Raw genomic sequence first — 18,491 nt, 5'->3', positions numbered from 1 at the left:
TGTAATGCCTCGGAATCAACTTCAGTCCTATTAAATATTATCTATTGATAACCCCACACATGTATTTTCCCTAATTAACTTTAAACATATCCAATCCTAATCACAACCGGTTTAAACTAGACACATAAACAAATCAACGCGAAAACACTCCAATGACAATAGTGTGTCAAAGATGGGCCAATTAAAGTTTATTAAAACGCACAAGAGTTCTCAAACAAAGCTGGTTGATATATGAGACGAGCTCGACAAGTTTCAAGTGCACGATGTAAACAGGGATTTAATTAAAGCAGACATGTCATAAGCTACGTTATTGGCCATATTGGCGTCGTTGACACTTGTTTTAATTTGTGCCGTTATTGATTGATTGTTGGCGAGGCTCGTTCATCACACTGTGACGTCACAGGTATCTTATCAGGCTGTCATTTGGCGGGGAAATTACGAGGGAAATGACAGGTTGAGTGAAAGTGTAGTTTAGGATGTGATAGGAATTCACCTTAGTATGAACATAAGATTACTTGATTAAGTGATAATTTATATTAGGTTTAATTAAATTGACTATTAAAATTAAAAGTATGTTATGTATGTTATGTTATGTTATGTTTGTCAACAGACAAATCACTAGGTAACTTTAATTAAAATAGTCAAACGAGTTTATTCAAATGTTTCCAAAAAAAAGAAGTGCGGAATTATATATCGTGTTGGGATTTACTTTTTGTATTGATTAAATGGTTGAAACCCAAGATTGGTGACATGTTACCAGTTTTGTTTTTCAACAAAGTTTTACATGATTAACACTTTAGAATCGTATGATACGCCTGAATCCCTAAGGTTCCTTATCAGCTCGTTTAAATAGACTACCGGATACAAAAGCCAATTTGGAATATTAAAGTAAATGCATACACAATCTTTTTTAACCTTTTCAGTCTTTTAGCGAATTTCCCATATAGGGAATAAGCTATTACCGTAAGTATCATGGTAAACTTGGACCCGGGACCAATTTACTTTTTCATTTTGAGGTCCCTAGAAGCCAAAAACACCACCCGTTCAAGTTCATATATATATGTCCGTTAGCACTATAACTCGAAGCAAAAATGATCCGATTTCGATGAAATTAGGTACAAACGTGTAAACCTACATTTATTCGAACGAGTTCGCGAACCAGCATGATCTGACCATGGGAACGGGGTTTTATATATGGAGGAATGGGGTAAAAAATGGGTTTTCTCGTTTTTGACCCTCATAACTTAAAGTTTCCTAAATTTTCTCTAGACCATTTTGAAGAGCTTAAAAAAAACAAATAATTTGGTACATTGAAGTGTTACTGTATGATTATTGGTTACGGAGAAATTTTAAATTAAAAATTCCCATGTTATTCTTATGGAGGATAAGTAAACTGTTGTATTTTGCTTGTTTATTGATATATTTGGATCAAAACTGGCAAATCAATTTATTTTATACTAAGCTATTAATATTCTACTAAAAAACACACACTTTATTACCTAGGTACTCGTTAAACCTAATGTTATTTGAATAGATTTAATTGAAAATCAAATCAGGCAAATGGAATTTCGCTTAGTCTGCAGGTTTGCTGTGGCGTGGGTATTTATAGGTTGTCGCGTTCAACTCTGTATATTAGTTCACGAAAGTATAGGGGGGGGGGAGGGGGGTAATTTGTAGGTTTTCATTCAAGTGTTGTATTTAATTTATGGGAACGAACCTTGAAATTCTACGTAAAAATACCTTGGACATGCTTAAACCAAAATTAAGTGAACAGCAGCACGTGCGGGGGGGAGGTTACAACAATGGGTTGCTAGATTCACACCGCCTGATTTTGACACCACTGCAACTGATAAGATATGATGTGATATGCCCATTTACGGAGATTTAATTCACTGAAATAATTACACTTTTAGCTATATTACTTGTGTTTTTAGCTTTGTGTTTTTTATACTATGTTTTAAGCAACGTCTACTTTGTGCTGTGATTGTATGTTATTTTATTTCATCAGTATACTACAATGTACGTGAAATCTATATATTCTATTATATTTTTAATAAATGAGGCCATACAATAAAATGTAGTTAACTTAAATACCGTACCTGTTGATTTGGTTGATTAAAAAGGGTGTATATTTTATCGACTTTTGAAATGATAAGAAATCAACAGATTTTTTCAATGGAAGGACATGCTAAATTTAAAAACAAACTCACTTGTAGTTCCTTTCGAAATGGAAAATACTCCCGCTGAAGCAATAGTAAGCGAATCTCTATTTACTTGATTTGATTTTTCGTAATTTATTTCTTAAACACTGTACCTAAATTTGTTGCTACATGGAAGGGTAATATGGTTTGTTCAGTGATATTATTATAGCATAGTGTTAAAAACAAATTTGTCAACTTTGATCAAAATTGTATATCTATAAACAAGCAAACTACAACAGTTTACTTATCCTCCACGTGAATTTGAAGCAAGTTTTCGGATTTTAAGTTTCGTTTTTGTATTTTCTGAGGAGATCAAAACGAAAAAGTGAATCGGTCCCGGATCTGCCCACTTCACTTAAAATTGCTACTTTATCTATTGGGGAAATGTGCATAACATTCAATTTTTTATTGTTTAAATGTACACAGCTATAAATGGTAGTTGGTAATGTTAATTTTTAAAAAATGATCACCAACTCCTCAAACACCTTTTAGAGATGTATTTCTTAAGTGCTCGCTTTTACTTTACCTAAATTTCTTTCATTTTCAATTCATGAGCTTGCTCTATATGGAAATTCCCACAGTGGAGTAAAATGAGATAAATTTTGTATTAGATTCACGATATCTACAAATGATGTTTTCGCACTTCTAAAATGTCAAAATGCTTCTACGGCTACAATAAATCAGCGAAAAATGTGTAGGCCCGTTACAGGTGCACTTATATATATTTCCATTGATTAAACACATGTCCTTGAAAATTTACCCTCCGCATTCATAGGCTCAAGAAGGAGGTTTCAGTTCTTTTCAAGTACTCGTGGTGTATGCAGATGGTGTTCCGATTACTACTCATTATTTGTTACATAACCGACTGTAAAACCTTTTTAACTAATTAATGCGTCTATTTATAAACAATTACGTATCTTCTGGTATTAAAACTGAAGTATTTTCATTGTACACTTTACCATAAAGCAAGAAAGAAATATTAAGCTGGTACCAGGTTAAAAACTGAACATACTTTTATACTTTTCGATAAAATGGTGACCATACAAAGTAGTTATTTTAAGCCAAGTATGAATGGAGATGAAGGATGAGTGGCGCAATCTTGTAGTCTTGTTAGTGACTAAGGCCGACATATTCCTTAGACACAGCTGTTAATTAATAGCCCATTAACAGCTAGGGACCTACAGTTTATAGTGGAATCCGAACCACATTTTTGCCTTTCCTATACGAATTGGTCTAATTATCAGGATAGTACTGCGGATAGTCGTATTACTCACTAGTGCGGACCATTTAAAACCTACATTAATCAGTATTTAGTTTTTACCGGATGACGAGTTTGCTTGCAGTATCCGAAGTCAATGATACGATAAGAAATCGAAACTGATCGCGCTCTCTGGCAATAATTAGGCCACTAAGGGTCTAAGAGCGGCGTTTCTTTAATTAGAATGAATCGAACCGTTAATTGTAAAACTTTCCAAATAATTACTGCAATAGATGAAGTGAAACGGAGTGAAGGCGCTAGCAAGGCGTAAAACGGAACGATTGTTTTTATAACATAAGAAATAATACATTGTGCATTCAATCCTGATACCTACCTATTCTTAATAACATGGGTTAATAGATTTGCCCGTTGAAGAATCCCCAAAAATCTGAATTATAAACCCTTTATATGTACAATCTCATTACTAACCGTATTCACTTGGTTGTTATTATTAACTTTCTGGGTTGACAGGATAGTAAAAGACTATATTTTCTTGTAAATTAAATCCAAACCTTGTTAATTAAGTTACAGGAATCTTTGAGTGGACCTTCCACCTACTCTGTCTGTAGTCACGTGATAAACAACAGATAATCAAATTGAGATAAAGTATGTATGCCTAATTCATTCGCTATATGAAAAAAATTATTGAATCTTTTGCCAGTAATTGAATAATTTCAGTTGCATTTAGGCCTATTCAACTGATTACACAATATTACAAACAAGTTGACAATAATCACATACATTGACGGCAACATATAATAACATTTGATTGATCGATTGTAGTAGCCAACCTCGTAGGAAGCGAGCTGATATAGTGGTAGAGCGCGGGACTTCGGTTCCTAACGTCCCGGGTTCAAATCCCGCCAATCAACAATGGATTTTTACTAAATAATAATGCCGCAACCAATTAGCCTGAAGTAATGTGTAAAACAGTTCCGGGATAGATCGTAACGCCTTAGGATGTGAATGTGGAACATAAAAACAAGAAAACATTGTACAGGGTATGTATAGTTCGATGGGTATGATACAGGGTATTTTCTAGTATTCGTGGTACCTAGGGTAAACATTGAAGCTTTTCGTGAGCTTATTTTTAATCCAAAATTCAATGTGTGAATAAAAAAATACCGTTAGTGACGAAGCATATGACCACATATGACCCTGTGGAATCTAATTAAAAAATAAGCTTGCAATCGATTAATGTATAATTATCTCAATTGTAATTGGATATAGACAGTTATTGGCAATTTTGATTAGGTAAGACTTTATAAAATTCAACTTTTCCAAATTGAATCACAACAAAATAAACACTAATGCCGGGATTAACGCATCTTTCTCATGTTATCCATATAGTTTTCATGGGGAAATAGATAAACCCCATAAGAACCTACGGTGTAAAACCATAACTACGTAGTTGTTAGATATACAAATTATATTTCTTTAAAATGCAAAACCATAGAACGGGTTCAGTGTTTTACTACAAAACCAAGTTCCAAATCATAATCTAAAAAACATCAGATGCCAAAATGTGTAAAATACATAGGACTATCTTATCAAAAATAAACATCAAAAATAATCTAGACAGTACATAGTTCTAAGGACTGCTTATTTTCTTAATCAGAAAAGCTTGGCTAAATTAATCAAAGCTGAACATAAAGTTTCTGATTAGAAACTAGTTCCTAATACATTTTACTACGCCATATTGTCCAATCAAGACAATGTTTCAACGAAGGTATAATACACTCCGGCAACGTACAATTTAAACATTTAATCAACAAGATTGAACCCGAGCGAATTACTCAGACATAGGAACGTCGTAACGTTCCAATCTTGCTGAATGATGTACAATACAATTAAGCCGCTGCGCAAAGATAACGCGCAATTAACACTAATTAATTTTACTTCTGACGCAAACCTCGCTTAACCGCGCTTAATAAACTTTTTAATCCGGTCGCAATCATACTTCCGAGGAACAAAAGCGTTGATTAAAAATGCCAAGTGATTCTACTTTGAAAGTCAAACTTTTACATTTACCTAATGCACTAAGATAATTTGTTTTCCATGTTTTACGTCGTAGTTTGTGTCTAGATTAGTAAATTTCAAACTAGGCCTACTTTATAAACCAATCGGACAAATGAAAGTAAGTTAATAGTTGCAAAACATATTTACCAGGTTAGTTCCACAGCGTTAGTGATAACAGCACGCCGATACCAACAATGACACTGCCACCGAGATTTCGTCGACACTTCGCGCCACTGCCTCAACCAACTGTGAGTGAAGCGTACAACACAACACTGCCGCTTCTGTTAGCGATCACCGCGCTCGCTGCGGACATCCGCGCAACTGCGGGGGGCGAAATAATTCGATTACCACCCCCTAACAGCCAAGCGGCGTTTTGAATTAGGCCTAACTAGATTGAAGTATGACCCTTAGCCGGATTGATTTTAATCAACGATATTCAATTAATTAATGAATAACCTTCGATGCTTTATAGTCGGCTCCGATTCCTCTTCTGACGTTTTAATTTATATCGAAATTAGTTTTGTCTCTGTCTTCGTGTTCGTTATCGGGTTTATTATATTCGTCGATTCGAGAGCCAGCTGTGAATGGTGCAATCATTTTACTTCAGAACTTGATGGGTGATTTGGGGGAGAATTCTATGTATTCTATTTCGTCTGGGGAAAAGTTAGGTTTGATTGGATGAAATTCAATTACGTTCTATTTATAGAACTTCGTTTTCAATCAGTGTCTTCATAACTCTACCTTGGTTAATAATATTGATTGTATTCTAATTTCTAATGTAAACTTCCATTACTATTGATGCTTGAGTCAAATATGTTTGACAAAGAATTAAATAAGAACTACTGTGGTAAATTTAATTTGAGTGCGTATCACCTAGGTGTGTGTTAACTGTCTCAACGAGATAGAAATATCGCCTGTGTCCCTTTGTAAAGTCGTTAACGTTGAATTAATTTCAGTGTGTTTTGTCCAATGGGACTTTCATGATGGATAAACAGACAAAGGCATGATTTATCAGCATAAATTTAACCAGCAAAGTATGTTAAGTATGGTTCAAGTGGATCAGCTTTTTGTTAAAGTATATTCTCCATGTGTTCCACTACTGTATCACTACCACGCTGACTCTCGTCTACTCTGTTCCACCTCCACTGTGTACATGAGCCTACACCTGATGAAGTTGCTAGCAAAGCAACCGTCAGCAACGCTGCATCACAGAAACACGCGTGCTTCTCAGAACTACACTATACACATTCCCTAAAGAATTTATCATCCATACGTATACAAAGATCAGCTGAACACAACTTTTTCCTACATTACGTGGAAAAGTGGGCTTCCTTGCACTGATTATAGCACGCAGTAGTTATTTGCTGCACCTACCTACTTTTGCCACACTCATTTTCTTTTGCCGCACTCCACTCCAGTATTCCAACCAAACAACACAAAACTGTGTGCTTTTATTAGGCACGTAATACGTGTACGCTTGAGAGTTGGCAGCACTTAGATACTACCACTACGATCAGCTGGTGCTGCGTTTCCAATTTCGTCCAATGTTTGGATTTAACCTAACCTAAAAACGTGAAAACGTGTTGTACAGTGTTTGAAAGACTAATTATTTTTAGGACTTATATTACTGTAGGAAAAATATAATGTGTAACGCGAGTGCAAAGTTCCTTTGCTGCACGTGAGAGAAATGTTTACGCACGAGCCATAGGCGAGTGAGGAAAGTTTCTCTAGAGCAGTTGTTCAATTTGGTGGTAATGGTAATAGCATTGACTATGAATCCTTAAGTAATAGTTTGATCTTGAGATGAACGATCAAACGTTTCTCTCTTATTCTAGAATAGATTTTACGATTTCTTATTTACTCTATGGCTGCAATACTTATACAAGCAATAGTAACAAATAGTAACAGACAACACGTCCTCTTCATAAACCGGACAAGACTACCCCTTCAATTGAGTCGGTCCATAAGGTTGATACATCTACAATATAATGTTTAAACACTGGTTACATTTATTCTGGAATAAGAAAGTAACCAAAAATCAAAATAGACGTGAACACAACCATATTTTATAACGTGAAAACAACGAAAAGTTTGCATGCAGAATCCAAAGTATTGTCAGCATTTTCGCACAGATCATGTTACACAGTCGGACTTGCAGCATGGGAGTAGAGGCAGACAATCATCCCGGAAGCATATATCATGGTATAAAACACCCGCTAAGGGCTGGTTCCCATCCGCACATAATCGAATTATAATGTCCCTTTGCCCTTCAGTGGCTGGCTCGGTCATGATAACAAAGCGACACACGTTTAGGGTGCAGCCGTGACGTCATCGCGGCAAATCAAACGGAAATTATCTCCGTCTAATCCCGCGATCACGGTGGCAGTGGGCGTCGGAGAAATCCTGCGATCAAGGTGGCAGTGCTCATTGTTGGAAGGGATGACTAATAATTGAGTTGCCGTCTAGACTCAAAACTCATTTATTTCTTGTTTCCTTTCATTTCTTTTTGACATTTTGTTTCACGTTTCCCGTTGTTAGGTAGAAAGGTTGGATTAAATGTGGTTTAGGAGATTATTTGATGTTATTTTGAAATATTTTGGTAGTTTGGAAAATGATAGTTGATGGTTGTAATCATTAATTATATATCACTTGTATTATTGTCATCTTGACATTTAATAATGAGGCTTTGACTTAGAAGATAATTGTAATTTATTTTCATCCAGGTTTCTTTTAGCGAATTTTCCTATAGGGAAGTAAGCTATTACCGTAGGTGGCATGGTAAGACCTAGACCCGGGACCGATTTACTTTTTCATTTTAATGTCCCCAGAGGCCAAAAAGACCATTCGTTAAAATTTTATTTATGTATATATATATAGATATATTACTAAGTAAATCAAAATACCACAGTACCCTAAAAACATTTTATTTGATATTACTTACATGTTTCGGACATTAATGCCATGATCACAGTATAGTACATAACCTATTAGTTTATTTTATTTACAAACATTATTAGATATTTCTTGGAACAGGTGATAAATTTTATGTTAAGGGAAGCAAATTTTACATTAAAAACACTTTTATACCCTCCCTGTTGCAGCAAACCTAAGTACTCGTTAAACTAATTCTATCTAAATATGGAATCAATGTGATATATTTAAAGAAAAAAAATTTAGTGTAAATCCAATGAGGCAAATGAAAATTCGCTAAGTCTGCAGGTTTGCTGCGGCGGGGGTATTTTTTTTTAAGCAGGGTGGTGTAACCCCTGGTCTTGTTATTATCTAACGTCAACTTTTTGGTAGATTAATTGATTTCCCCAATGGCAAATTGCATCAGGATCCAGAATCGATTTGACTTGGTGTAGAACCAGCGACCTCCAGATTTTGTGTTTTAACCAATAGGTTTCGCACAGGAAACCAAATCATGGCATGTTAAAAGACACAATTTTTGTGATTTTTGGTAAATTTTGGACGAATTGGTTTAAAAAAAAAATCACTCGATTCATAGAGTTTACTGTTTACTTAACAGTTTACTTAACAAAGGGTTTACTGTCATATGCTTTCATAGCGAGAAGTATACTAGGAGTAGCCTATGCTCAAAAGTTTAAAAAACGTACTCGTTAAATATTTGTTATTCTTATCATGGACCAGCTGAAATAGCTTTAATCATTTACTGTATTGACGAGCTCCATGTATTGCTTGTCCTCTAATCAAATTGCGTAAGGAAGGACTATGATATAATTGCCATCAACCAAAAGGACCGAGAGTTTACCAATCATGGACAGACATAAAAACGTACTGCAACTTTTGTGTTGTGACCGTGATGAGAAATATACAATAAATTAAATACATATCTAAACGAGTTTCGAATATTACAATACTAGCCGAGTACCCGTCCTTCGTACGGGGTTGGGATATAAGTTTAAAATGCTTATTGCAGCTATACTCAAGCTTTGCGTTTGCAATGGGGGAGGACAAAGTTTGATAAAAATTTGTTTCTTTAAATTACGGTATAATAATGTATTACACATCCACCATATAGCCATAATATTCTACCTCTTCACCTAAACAATAAAGCAAAATAAATTATTATGAATTCACAAAACATCACAAATTATTCATAACATTAAAAACATAAACATAACGGTAAACCATCCTACTTTGACAGTTCTCATTGCGTATCACAGTTTTTGTTGCTGCTTAGTTCAAATTAGCTGTTTACATAAATGCAAAAAAAATATATAGTGCTGCACCCTAATGGTAAATCTTATAACTTTTTTAATGCTTTTGTATATCATAGAACCAACTTTTTTAGTTGAAACAGCTGACTAAGAATACTCATAAGGTTAATATGGGGAACTACAGAGCCACTGGGGCGGAGCCCGAAAGGATTTTTGAGATGAGAATATGCCTATATGTTAATCGGGAATGTGAGCTATCATCATGCCAAATTTCAGCCCAATCTGTCCAGTGGTTTATGCGTGATAGAACTTCAAACAAACAAACAAACACACAAACTTTCACATTTATAATATTAGTAAGATGATAAGATTATATACTTTTAACACCAAAAGTCAATGATAGAGTTAAATTCACTCTAAAACCAAACTTGTACAGCTCACAATCGATCCAGTAATTACGACTCCACCAACTACAGGTCCAACACTCCGGCTTGGTCAATTTGATCCTGAACTGAACATTAATCACGCTAATCCCATTATATCTGACCAAGATGGCGCTGAATCAGCTGATTATGTAGCAGACGCCGTTAGTGTTATTTCTGAGCACGTGGCCAGTTAAAAGCTCCCTTATTTGTACTTAGGCTTGTGATGGTAATCAGCGACCCCTGGGGACAGGGGTTTACCGCAAGCTCCCCCCCCCCCAATCGTTCGGGTGCTTCTACTTGAGCAATGTTATACTTTTTGGGATGTTTTTGGTCGTTGAATGATTACATCTACAATGTTTCTAGTGCTTCCACTTCGGCAATTTTATACAATTTTTGAGATATTATTTTGCTGTGGATGATTCCCGCAAGCATCATTCTGGTTATTCTAGATAAGCTGTTTTATTTCTGTTTGGGATATTTTTGGTCGAAAGATGATTCCCACCACAGTATTCCTGGTACATAAGCATACCATATGATATATAAACAAGCAATGCATGGTACATAAGCAATTTTGTGCATATTTTGGGATATTTTTGGCTTTGCGATGGTGCCCCTAAAATCTTTCTAGTGTTTCCAATTGATTGATTTTTCCCAGTTTTGGGATGTATTATGGCTGAGGGATGGTTGTCCAAAGAAGATGTCTGATGTCCCTACTTAAAGCATTTTATACCTATTTTGGGATGTTTTAAGACAGCAAAATTACCTTTTTCTAAAACTTTCCTGGCGCGCACATAAGCGATTTTATGACTGTTTTGAAGTATTATTTACCTGAAGGATAAGTGGGAATACATTCATACATAATTTACATCTTGAGTCGAAATAATCTGTTTAATCTAAAAATCTATTTAATATCCTGCTAGTTTGATGCGTAAACGGACTTTGAAAGTAAAGATGGATTTGATACGATATTGTCTGCGGTCTGAAGAATAAATGGAACTATGTGATGATTATAAAAGTGTATAAGGTAAAAAGTTTAATGTCTCCCGACATAAGTAAAACACATAATCCCATAAATACAGGTCCATTTAAACTAGTCGTGAACTCATTTGGGCTAAAAATTGTAAGCTTTTTAGTATGTGTGTAGCCTTCTAATACTAGAATACTGTATACTGTATACAGGGTGTTAAAAAAAGGTGGGGACTTAATTTACGTAGCGATTCCTTGGGTAAAAATAAAGAGAAAGTCAAAAATATTTTTTCCCCCAAAATTGCTTCGTTTACCAGATATCCACCATTATTTATTTTTTACATAAACATTTTTATCTTAAGATTTTTTCAACCGATCTTTATGAAACTTGGTATGTATGTTAAGGTAGAAGAGACCCACGTTAGAAAAAGATTCATCTTGATTCAGCTTTAAATTTCAAAATGGCGGCCATTTTTAACTTAAAAAGAGTCGAAAACGGCTGATTTTATGAAAAAAATTTCAAGAACACTATTATTTGGCATCTTCAATTCTCTATCAAACGATACCAAGTTCAAAAATATCGGATGTAAAATAGCTGAAATATTAAGATTTTTAGTTGTAAATGGGACAAATAATCTGACTAGCTTCTGCCTTATTCTAACCCATTTTGCAACTAAAAATCGTAATATTTCAGCTATTTATCATCCGATATTTTTTGCATAAACACCAAAACCACTAGATTTCTACACTAACAAATTATGACTCCAACTTAGCCGGCGGATAAAATTAAAAAGAAAACACTGTCCCGCAGCTACCATAAATATTACGGTAAGCTTTAATTACAAAACGGAAGGAGTAAAAACATCAAAGGTGAAATTTCAATAAATATCCCGAGGCTAAGACAGGATATCGTGACAAAGAGGTTAAAGTTAATTAATAATTCCAGAGGTCGTCGAGAGGAATCTAATTATATCTCTTTGCCATCATACAGTTTAATTACATACATGCTTCTCGGGGAGGATTATAAACCCCAACCCTTACGGCTCTAATGAAAAAACTTCCTGGATTAATTTTGCTCCTTCAAGTTATTAAACATTTCCACGGGTGCTACATAGTTTTTAATTTCACCAGATGACGCGGTCTAAGGGTTTTTGTTACGCTGCGGATCGTTTATATTTGACGCTTTGTTAATTTTTATTAAATTCCTAATTTTAATTGGAATTCTCCCCAGTGGTATCTTGCTATTACGGAGGTCGTCAATAGGCTATTGTGCTTCGGAAATATTTCAAGATCTCAACGTTCTGGGAGGTGATATTGGCGGGAATCGGATCAAACATTGAGTTTGTGTAAATTAATTCTAAGTTTGTGTGCGAGAAGTCTGATTTTATGTGTGTTTCAAGTCGGTTACATTGGGCGGGATGATATCACTTAAATAAACAACTCTGTATTTCAATAGTATAATTTAGGTACCGTGTGTGTTTGGGCATTTTACCCGTTCTATTTACGAATGACTTACAATATTAACAGAATATAGCTACGTAAGGTTAAAAGTGGAGTCTCCAATAGTGTCTGATAATGACCGCTGTGACTGGTCTAAATTAATCGCCATTGTGATATATTTTACATATTTACCAACTTAGTAAGTATTTTACCAAGTGCTTAATTTTGGAGTGTTGCGATACTTATTTTACTATATTCTTCTAGCCTTAGAAACCACTTAGCGTACTCTGAATAAAATTATATAGATGAGATTATTTTATATTGCAGAATCTGCAATTAGATGTATTTTCTTTCTTGAAAAGATTGAATATGTCACTTCTTACAGAGCTGCAGCAGGAGAGACTACGGTAGATCATGTGCTGGGTACTTTCCTGTTAAAGGGAACATTAATTATTATCGATGATTTTTTTCGATACATTGATATTTTATTTTTTGATCCGATATACTGTACCGAACGATATGAATGATAGATATCAGCTGACAACGACGATATAGTTATTTGTGCAACTAGTGAGAAAAGTGAGCAATTGACTCACTCGAGAGAAATCCTTACTCACGAGCCGTAGGCGAGTGAGGAATGGTTTCTCGAGTGAGGCAATTGTACTTTGAACTCGAGTTGCACATTATACTTTTCCTACAGTTACCATAAAACAAATAAATTGGTGAAGAAACATAACCTATTTTTACACAGAAGTGAACTTTTAATATAACATTTAACGTGAAGTGACAAATACAACAGTACAACAGTTGACCAGCTGATTTACAGCCAGTGCTGCCAACGTATTTCGCGCGCATACGACGTTGCCTGCATGTTACGCGCTCACTATTTCGTGCATTCACGTTGCAAATCTGGAGTGAGACTGTTGTATTAAGTCTGTTCTTTTATCATGTGTTTAAATATGTTTGTTGTCAGATGTTTTTGTAAACATTAGTTTGAGTTTGAAAATAGAGTTTGTTCAAGCAAGATGTGTGAATAATATTCTTGTATAAGAAATAGAACATGGTGGCAGCTTAGTGGATTTTTTATCGAACAAAGTCTAAAACCACGCATGATGTCAAGTAAGGGCAGAAAAAAAACGAAATACTCGTAGGCAAAGGTATGAGGACAATGAGGAGGATGCCCAAAGTGAATTCAACTACATGTCAGAAAGGGATTCTAGAAAGACTGAAGGTGAGTCACTAGGTTTTGCATTGGGACAGACAAACCGAGAAAATAATGCAGTAATGTGTACTCCTACTCCTATGATAAATCTGACGTTACCAACTCCAGATACCTTCTCTTTTACTCCGAATGAGTGGCATTCCTGGAGGAATCGCTTTCAAAGGTACAGACGGGGGTGCGGTCTAGATAGCACTTCCGACGCTCGGCAAATCGATGTACTTTTGTTTACAATGGGTAGTAGGAGTGAAGATATTTTCGATTCGTTTTCACCAAAACCGAATACTTATGACGAGGCTCTTCGGGCCTTTGATGCATACTTTGTGCCAAGACGAAATATCATTTATGAGAGAACAAAATTTCTGAGACACAAGCAAGGGAGTGATCCATCTGAAAAATTCATAACAGATTTGCATGGTCTTGCAAAAACGTGTGCATGGGGTGAACTGAACGATGAGATGGTGCTTCTGGTCCTCATTATTGGTATGAAAGATGAGGCTCTAAGTGATAGACTCCAGCTGGACTCTCAATTGACTCTGGAGAAGGCGATTAATACCTTGCGCCAACACGAGGAGCTAGAACGCCAAAAACGTGAGCTCGCCAATACTAATGTTTTTATGGTGAATCAAACGTCAATACAAGTCGGTAAAACAAATCTGTCTGAAAGAGCTGGTGAACAGAAATTCACCGAGGATGCTATGAGAAAAAAGTGCAGGAAATGTGGTTATAACTGGCACGGATCACTGGCCGAATGCCCTGCTAGGAAAGCCAAATGTGACAAATGTTCCGAGATTGGACATTTTTTTCGATGTTGTGCCTCCCGCGAAAAGTGGATGAGAAAAAACAAAAACGTTGTTAAGGAAATCGAACAGCAAGATTCAGACAGTGGTTATCAACAGGTTCCTGAGATTTTCATAGGGAATATAGACAGCAGTGACAAAGCCTGGGTCCAGGAGGTAAAAGCAAGCTGTGGAAACCAAGATTTAGGTCTTATAAAATTTAAACTTGACACAGCAGCTGATGTAACCATGATTCCAGTAGGAGTTCTTGGTGATTTTATTAAGACTCTACCTCTAGGAAAGTGCAAATCCCCTGTGTTTAGCGCAAAGAAGAAAGAACGAATCAATATTTTGGGAACTTTAAGGCTAAAGCTTGAACATAAGGGTGTATCAGTTTATGATCTTGCGTATATTTCTGAGGAGATCACTGTTCCACTTCTTAGCAGACGTTCCTGTGAAGAGCTGAACCTGGTGAGGAGAATTTTTTCTGTAGATTCACATGATATTGACTGGGCTACTAAGTATCCTAATTTATTTCAAGGGCTGGGAAATATGAAAGGAGAGTACAAGATTGAAATGAAGGAGAATGCAGTTCCTTACGCTATATCCACCCCCAGGGTTGTACCAATACCTTTAAAAACCAAGGTGAAAGAGCAGTTAGACGATATGCTTGAGAAAGGAGTGATTGTTCCAGTTGAACACGCGACTGATTGGTGCGCACCAATGGTAGTTTGCGCAAAAAAGGGAGGTGGGGTTAGGATCTGCGTAGACCTATCAAAACTCAACAACAGTGTGAAACGTCGGTTTTATCCTATCCCAAAGATCGAACTTTCATTGGCCGAGATCGCGGGAGCCAAGTACTTCAGCAAGATCGATGCGAATTCCGGGTTCTGGCAACTGAACCTTGCAGAGGAGTCACAAGATTACACAACATTTATCACCCCTTTTGGGAGGTATAAATTCCGTAAGTTACCTTTTGGAATTACGTCCGCTCCTGAAGAGTTTCAGCGCCGCATGTCAAAAGCTTTAGAAGGGGCAAAGAACTGTTTAGTGCACATTGACGACTGTCTGATATGGGGAAGAACGAAAGAAGAACACGACGAGTGTCTTAGGGCCGTTTTAGAGAGAGTGCAAGCTAATGGAATCACCTTGAATAAGCAGAAGTCGGAGTTCTGCAAGAAGACTGTGACATTTCTGGGGTTTGTGCTGTCTAAGGACGGAGTCAAGCCTGATCCAAGCAAGGTACAAGCGATTGTGGACTTACCAGCTCCAAGAAACGCTAATGAAGTACAAAGATTCATGGGCATGATCACTTTTCTGGCAAAATTTATTCCGAACCGCAGTGAGATTTTGGAGCCAATTACGAGCTTGTTAAAGACTAAAAACGATTTCCTTTGGGGACCAGCTCAAGAAAACGCTTTTGTCACAGTAAAACAGATTTTATCATCAGAGCCATGTTTGACTGTTTACGATCCGCAAAAACCCTCGATTCTTTCTTGCGATGCTTCAAAAAAAGGTCTTGGAGCAGTTTTACTTCAAGTTGAAGGAGAAAACAAGAAACCTGTGGCATATATATCTCGGACTCTAACGCCTGCTGAAGAAAACTATAATAACATTGAGAGAGAAGCGCTTGCGTGCACATGGGCAAGTGACCGTTTGAAATGTTTCCTGATGGGTAAAATGTACACAATTGAGACCGACCACAAACCGCTTGTCTCAATTTTCAAAACACAAAATTTGGACGAGCTCTCACCGAGGCTACAGCGGTTCCGAATGCGTATGATGAGATACGATTATCGCATGACCTGGACCCCAGGAAAAGACCTTGCCATAGCAGATCTACTATCAAGAAGTCCTATTCCGGCTGACGAAGATGGCGAATTGACCGAAGAAGTGGAAGCCTTCGTCCACGAAATCAGTCTGATTAGTATAAACACTACAGATGAAAATGTGACAAAGGTACTTCACTCACAAATGAGAGATCCAATCTGTGCACAACTTAAGTTACAAATTTTAGACGAATGGCCTGTAAAATCAAGTTTACCTAATGAGATTCAAGAGTACTTTAATGTGAAAGACGAGTTAAGTTGTATTGATGGGCTATTGCTTCGAGGAACTCGGATGATAATACCTCAAGAACTACGAGCGGAAATGCTCGAGAGGCTTCACAGTGGACACTTGGGAATCACAAAAACAAGGAAACGTGCTTTGGGAACCATGTGGTGGCCTGGAATTTCTCAAGAAATAGAAAGGAAAATCAAATCGTGTCCAGTGTGTATTCAGAACTCAACTAATCACAGTGAACCATTGATTCCGAGAACTGTCCCGGATTACCCGTGGCAAAATGTGTCTGTTGACTTGTTCAAACACGAAGACAAGTGGTATATGGTTATCGTGGATCACTACTCAAGATACTTTGAAGTCGAGGAAATGCATCGAATGAGGGCTTCAGATGTGATTCGGGTTTGCAAAACCACATTTTCACGTTTTGGAATTCCTCAACGTGTTTATTCAGATAGTGGGACACAATTTCACCATATTGACTCAAGTGAATTTAAATTGTTTGCAAAGGAGTGGGGGTTCTCCACATTCAGAAGTAGTCCCCACCACCATCAGGGAAATGGGGCAGCTGAAGCAGCTGTGAAAGTAGCAAAAGGGCTAATGAAGAAAAACAAGGATAAATTTGAACTTGCCCTACTTTCTTACCGGACCTCACCTCTTGAAACCGGCTTTTCCCCATCTGAACTTATGTTTGGAAGGAAATTAAGAGACAATCTTCCATCTACTTTGGTTGGAAATCCTGTGGAAAATAAGAATTTTCTTGAGAGGGAGAATAAGTACCAGAATAAGTACAAGATACAATTTGATAAACGACATGGAGCGAGTGGTTTAAGTGAATTAGAAGTTGGAAGCATGGTATGGATCACAGATCTACGTCGACACGGTAAGGTAGTCAGGAAATTGAACGAACCACGTTCCTACCTTGTGGAAACTGACAAGAGAACTATTCGCCGAAACAGGAAGTTCTTAGTTCCTGCACCGTACTACGGAGGAGATGGAATTCTTTCAAACTGTTCATCCATGGTCCTTAATCGTCCATGCAACTCACGTGATCGTCCAGGAGCTGGCACAGTAACCAGTTACGGAAGGTCCATTAAGAAACCGAGGCGGTACTGAGGTTCATAAAGATGTGGACATCTTGAAGCGGGATGTTGTATTAAGTCTGTTCTTTTATCATGTGTTTAAATATGTTTGTTGTCAGATGTTTTTGTAAACATTAGTTTGAGTTTGAAAATAGAGTTTGTTCAAGCAAGATGTGTGAATAATATTCTTGTATAAGAAATAGAACAGAGACAAAGTAATTAGAGTGAGACAATGTTAACATTGTCTCACTGATGAGCGAATTGGCCACTTTGCTTTCTCAAATCAGTGAGAGAACATGTACATTGTTAGGTAACTGTAGGAAAAGTAAATATTGTTCAGTATCAACAAACAATTTAAAAATATGATATTGAAATGAAACTGTTCTAAACTAACCTTACCTAACCAAACAAACTTGCTGTAACATTTCCAAATCCCGTTTCATGCCTTTTTTGTTATCAAACGAAATTTTGAAATGGTACAGCAAGATTGGATATGTTAGGTTAGCTTAGAACAGTTTATTTCTGGATCCACATAATATTAATTTTGCCTAAACAATATCAGTTGTCAATCTGTAATTTAAATGTGTTAGAAGATATTAAAACAGAAGGAATGGATCGTAAAGGAAAACAAAAATATCGATATATCGAAAGAAATCAGATCGATAGTAATTAATGTACCCTTTAACAGGAAAGTACCGCATGTTGCTAAAGACTCTTGTCCTACAGGAGCCACAGTACCTTCTTGAGGCTCTCCTTCCAGGAGGAGGTCTCTAGCGTAAACCCGTCATATGAATACCCTGCTTCATTTTCACAAGGGTGAATTTTAAGTTTTAAGAGGGGGAGCTTCTCGTACTTCGGCT

General features: G+C 36.6%; 2 protein-coding genes across 2 annotated transcripts in view; one reads left to right on the top strand and one right to left on the bottom strand.

Annotated features, from left to right (window-relative positions):
- Positions 1 to 5,742, bottom strand: part of LOC128989459 (rhombotin-2-like) — a 49,384-nt gene extending 43,642 nt beyond the window's left edge. Inside the window, exon 1 of the mRNA XM_054411353.1 lies at positions 5,626 to 5,742. The gene's annotated coding sequence lies outside the window, so the exon portion shown is untranslated. The remainder of the gene's footprint in view (positions 1 to 5,625) is intronic.
- A 7,117-nt stretch (positions 5,743 to 12,859) lies between these two features.
- LOC128989458 (uncharacterized protein K02A2.6-like) lies at positions 12,860 to 17,665 on the top strand. The gene is made up of 3 exons (XM_054411351.1): positions 12,860 to 12,897; positions 13,642 to 16,132; positions 16,235 to 17,665. Exons 1-3 carry the CDS (start codon positions 12,860 to 12,862, stop codon positions 17,663 to 17,665), a joined length of 3,960 nt encoding a protein of 1,319 aa, XP_054267326.1.
- Positions 17,666 to 18,491: the final 826 nt, after the last annotated feature.

The sequence above is a fragment of the Macrosteles quadrilineatus genome, unplaced genomic scaffold (assembly GCF_028750875.1).
Source record: "Macrosteles quadrilineatus isolate MER2022 unplaced genomic scaffold, UCM_ALF_1.0 Scaffold_3__2_contigs__length_128488019, whole genome shotgun sequence".
Classification (NCBI taxonomy): Eukaryota; Metazoa; Arthropoda; class Insecta; order Hemiptera; family Cicadellidae; genus Macrosteles; species Macrosteles quadrilineatus.
Note: the sequence above shows the minus strand (reverse complement) of the source record. Positions and strands in the feature narration are given on the sequence as shown.

Excerpts from the sequence above, each read along its gene's own strand:
- LOC128989458 (XM_054411351.1), top strand. The coding sequence starts at position 12,860 with ATGTCACTTCTTACAGAGCTGCAGCAGGAGAGACTACG. Across the intron at positions 12,898-13,641 it reads CTGCAGCAGGAGAGACTACG|GCAAAGGTATGAGGACAATG; the intron begins GTAGATCATGTG and ends AAATACTCGTAG. Across the intron at positions 16,133-16,234 it reads AAGCGCTTGCGTGCACATGG|CTCTCACCGAGGCTACAGCG; the intron begins GCAAGTGACCGT and ends AATTTGGACGAG.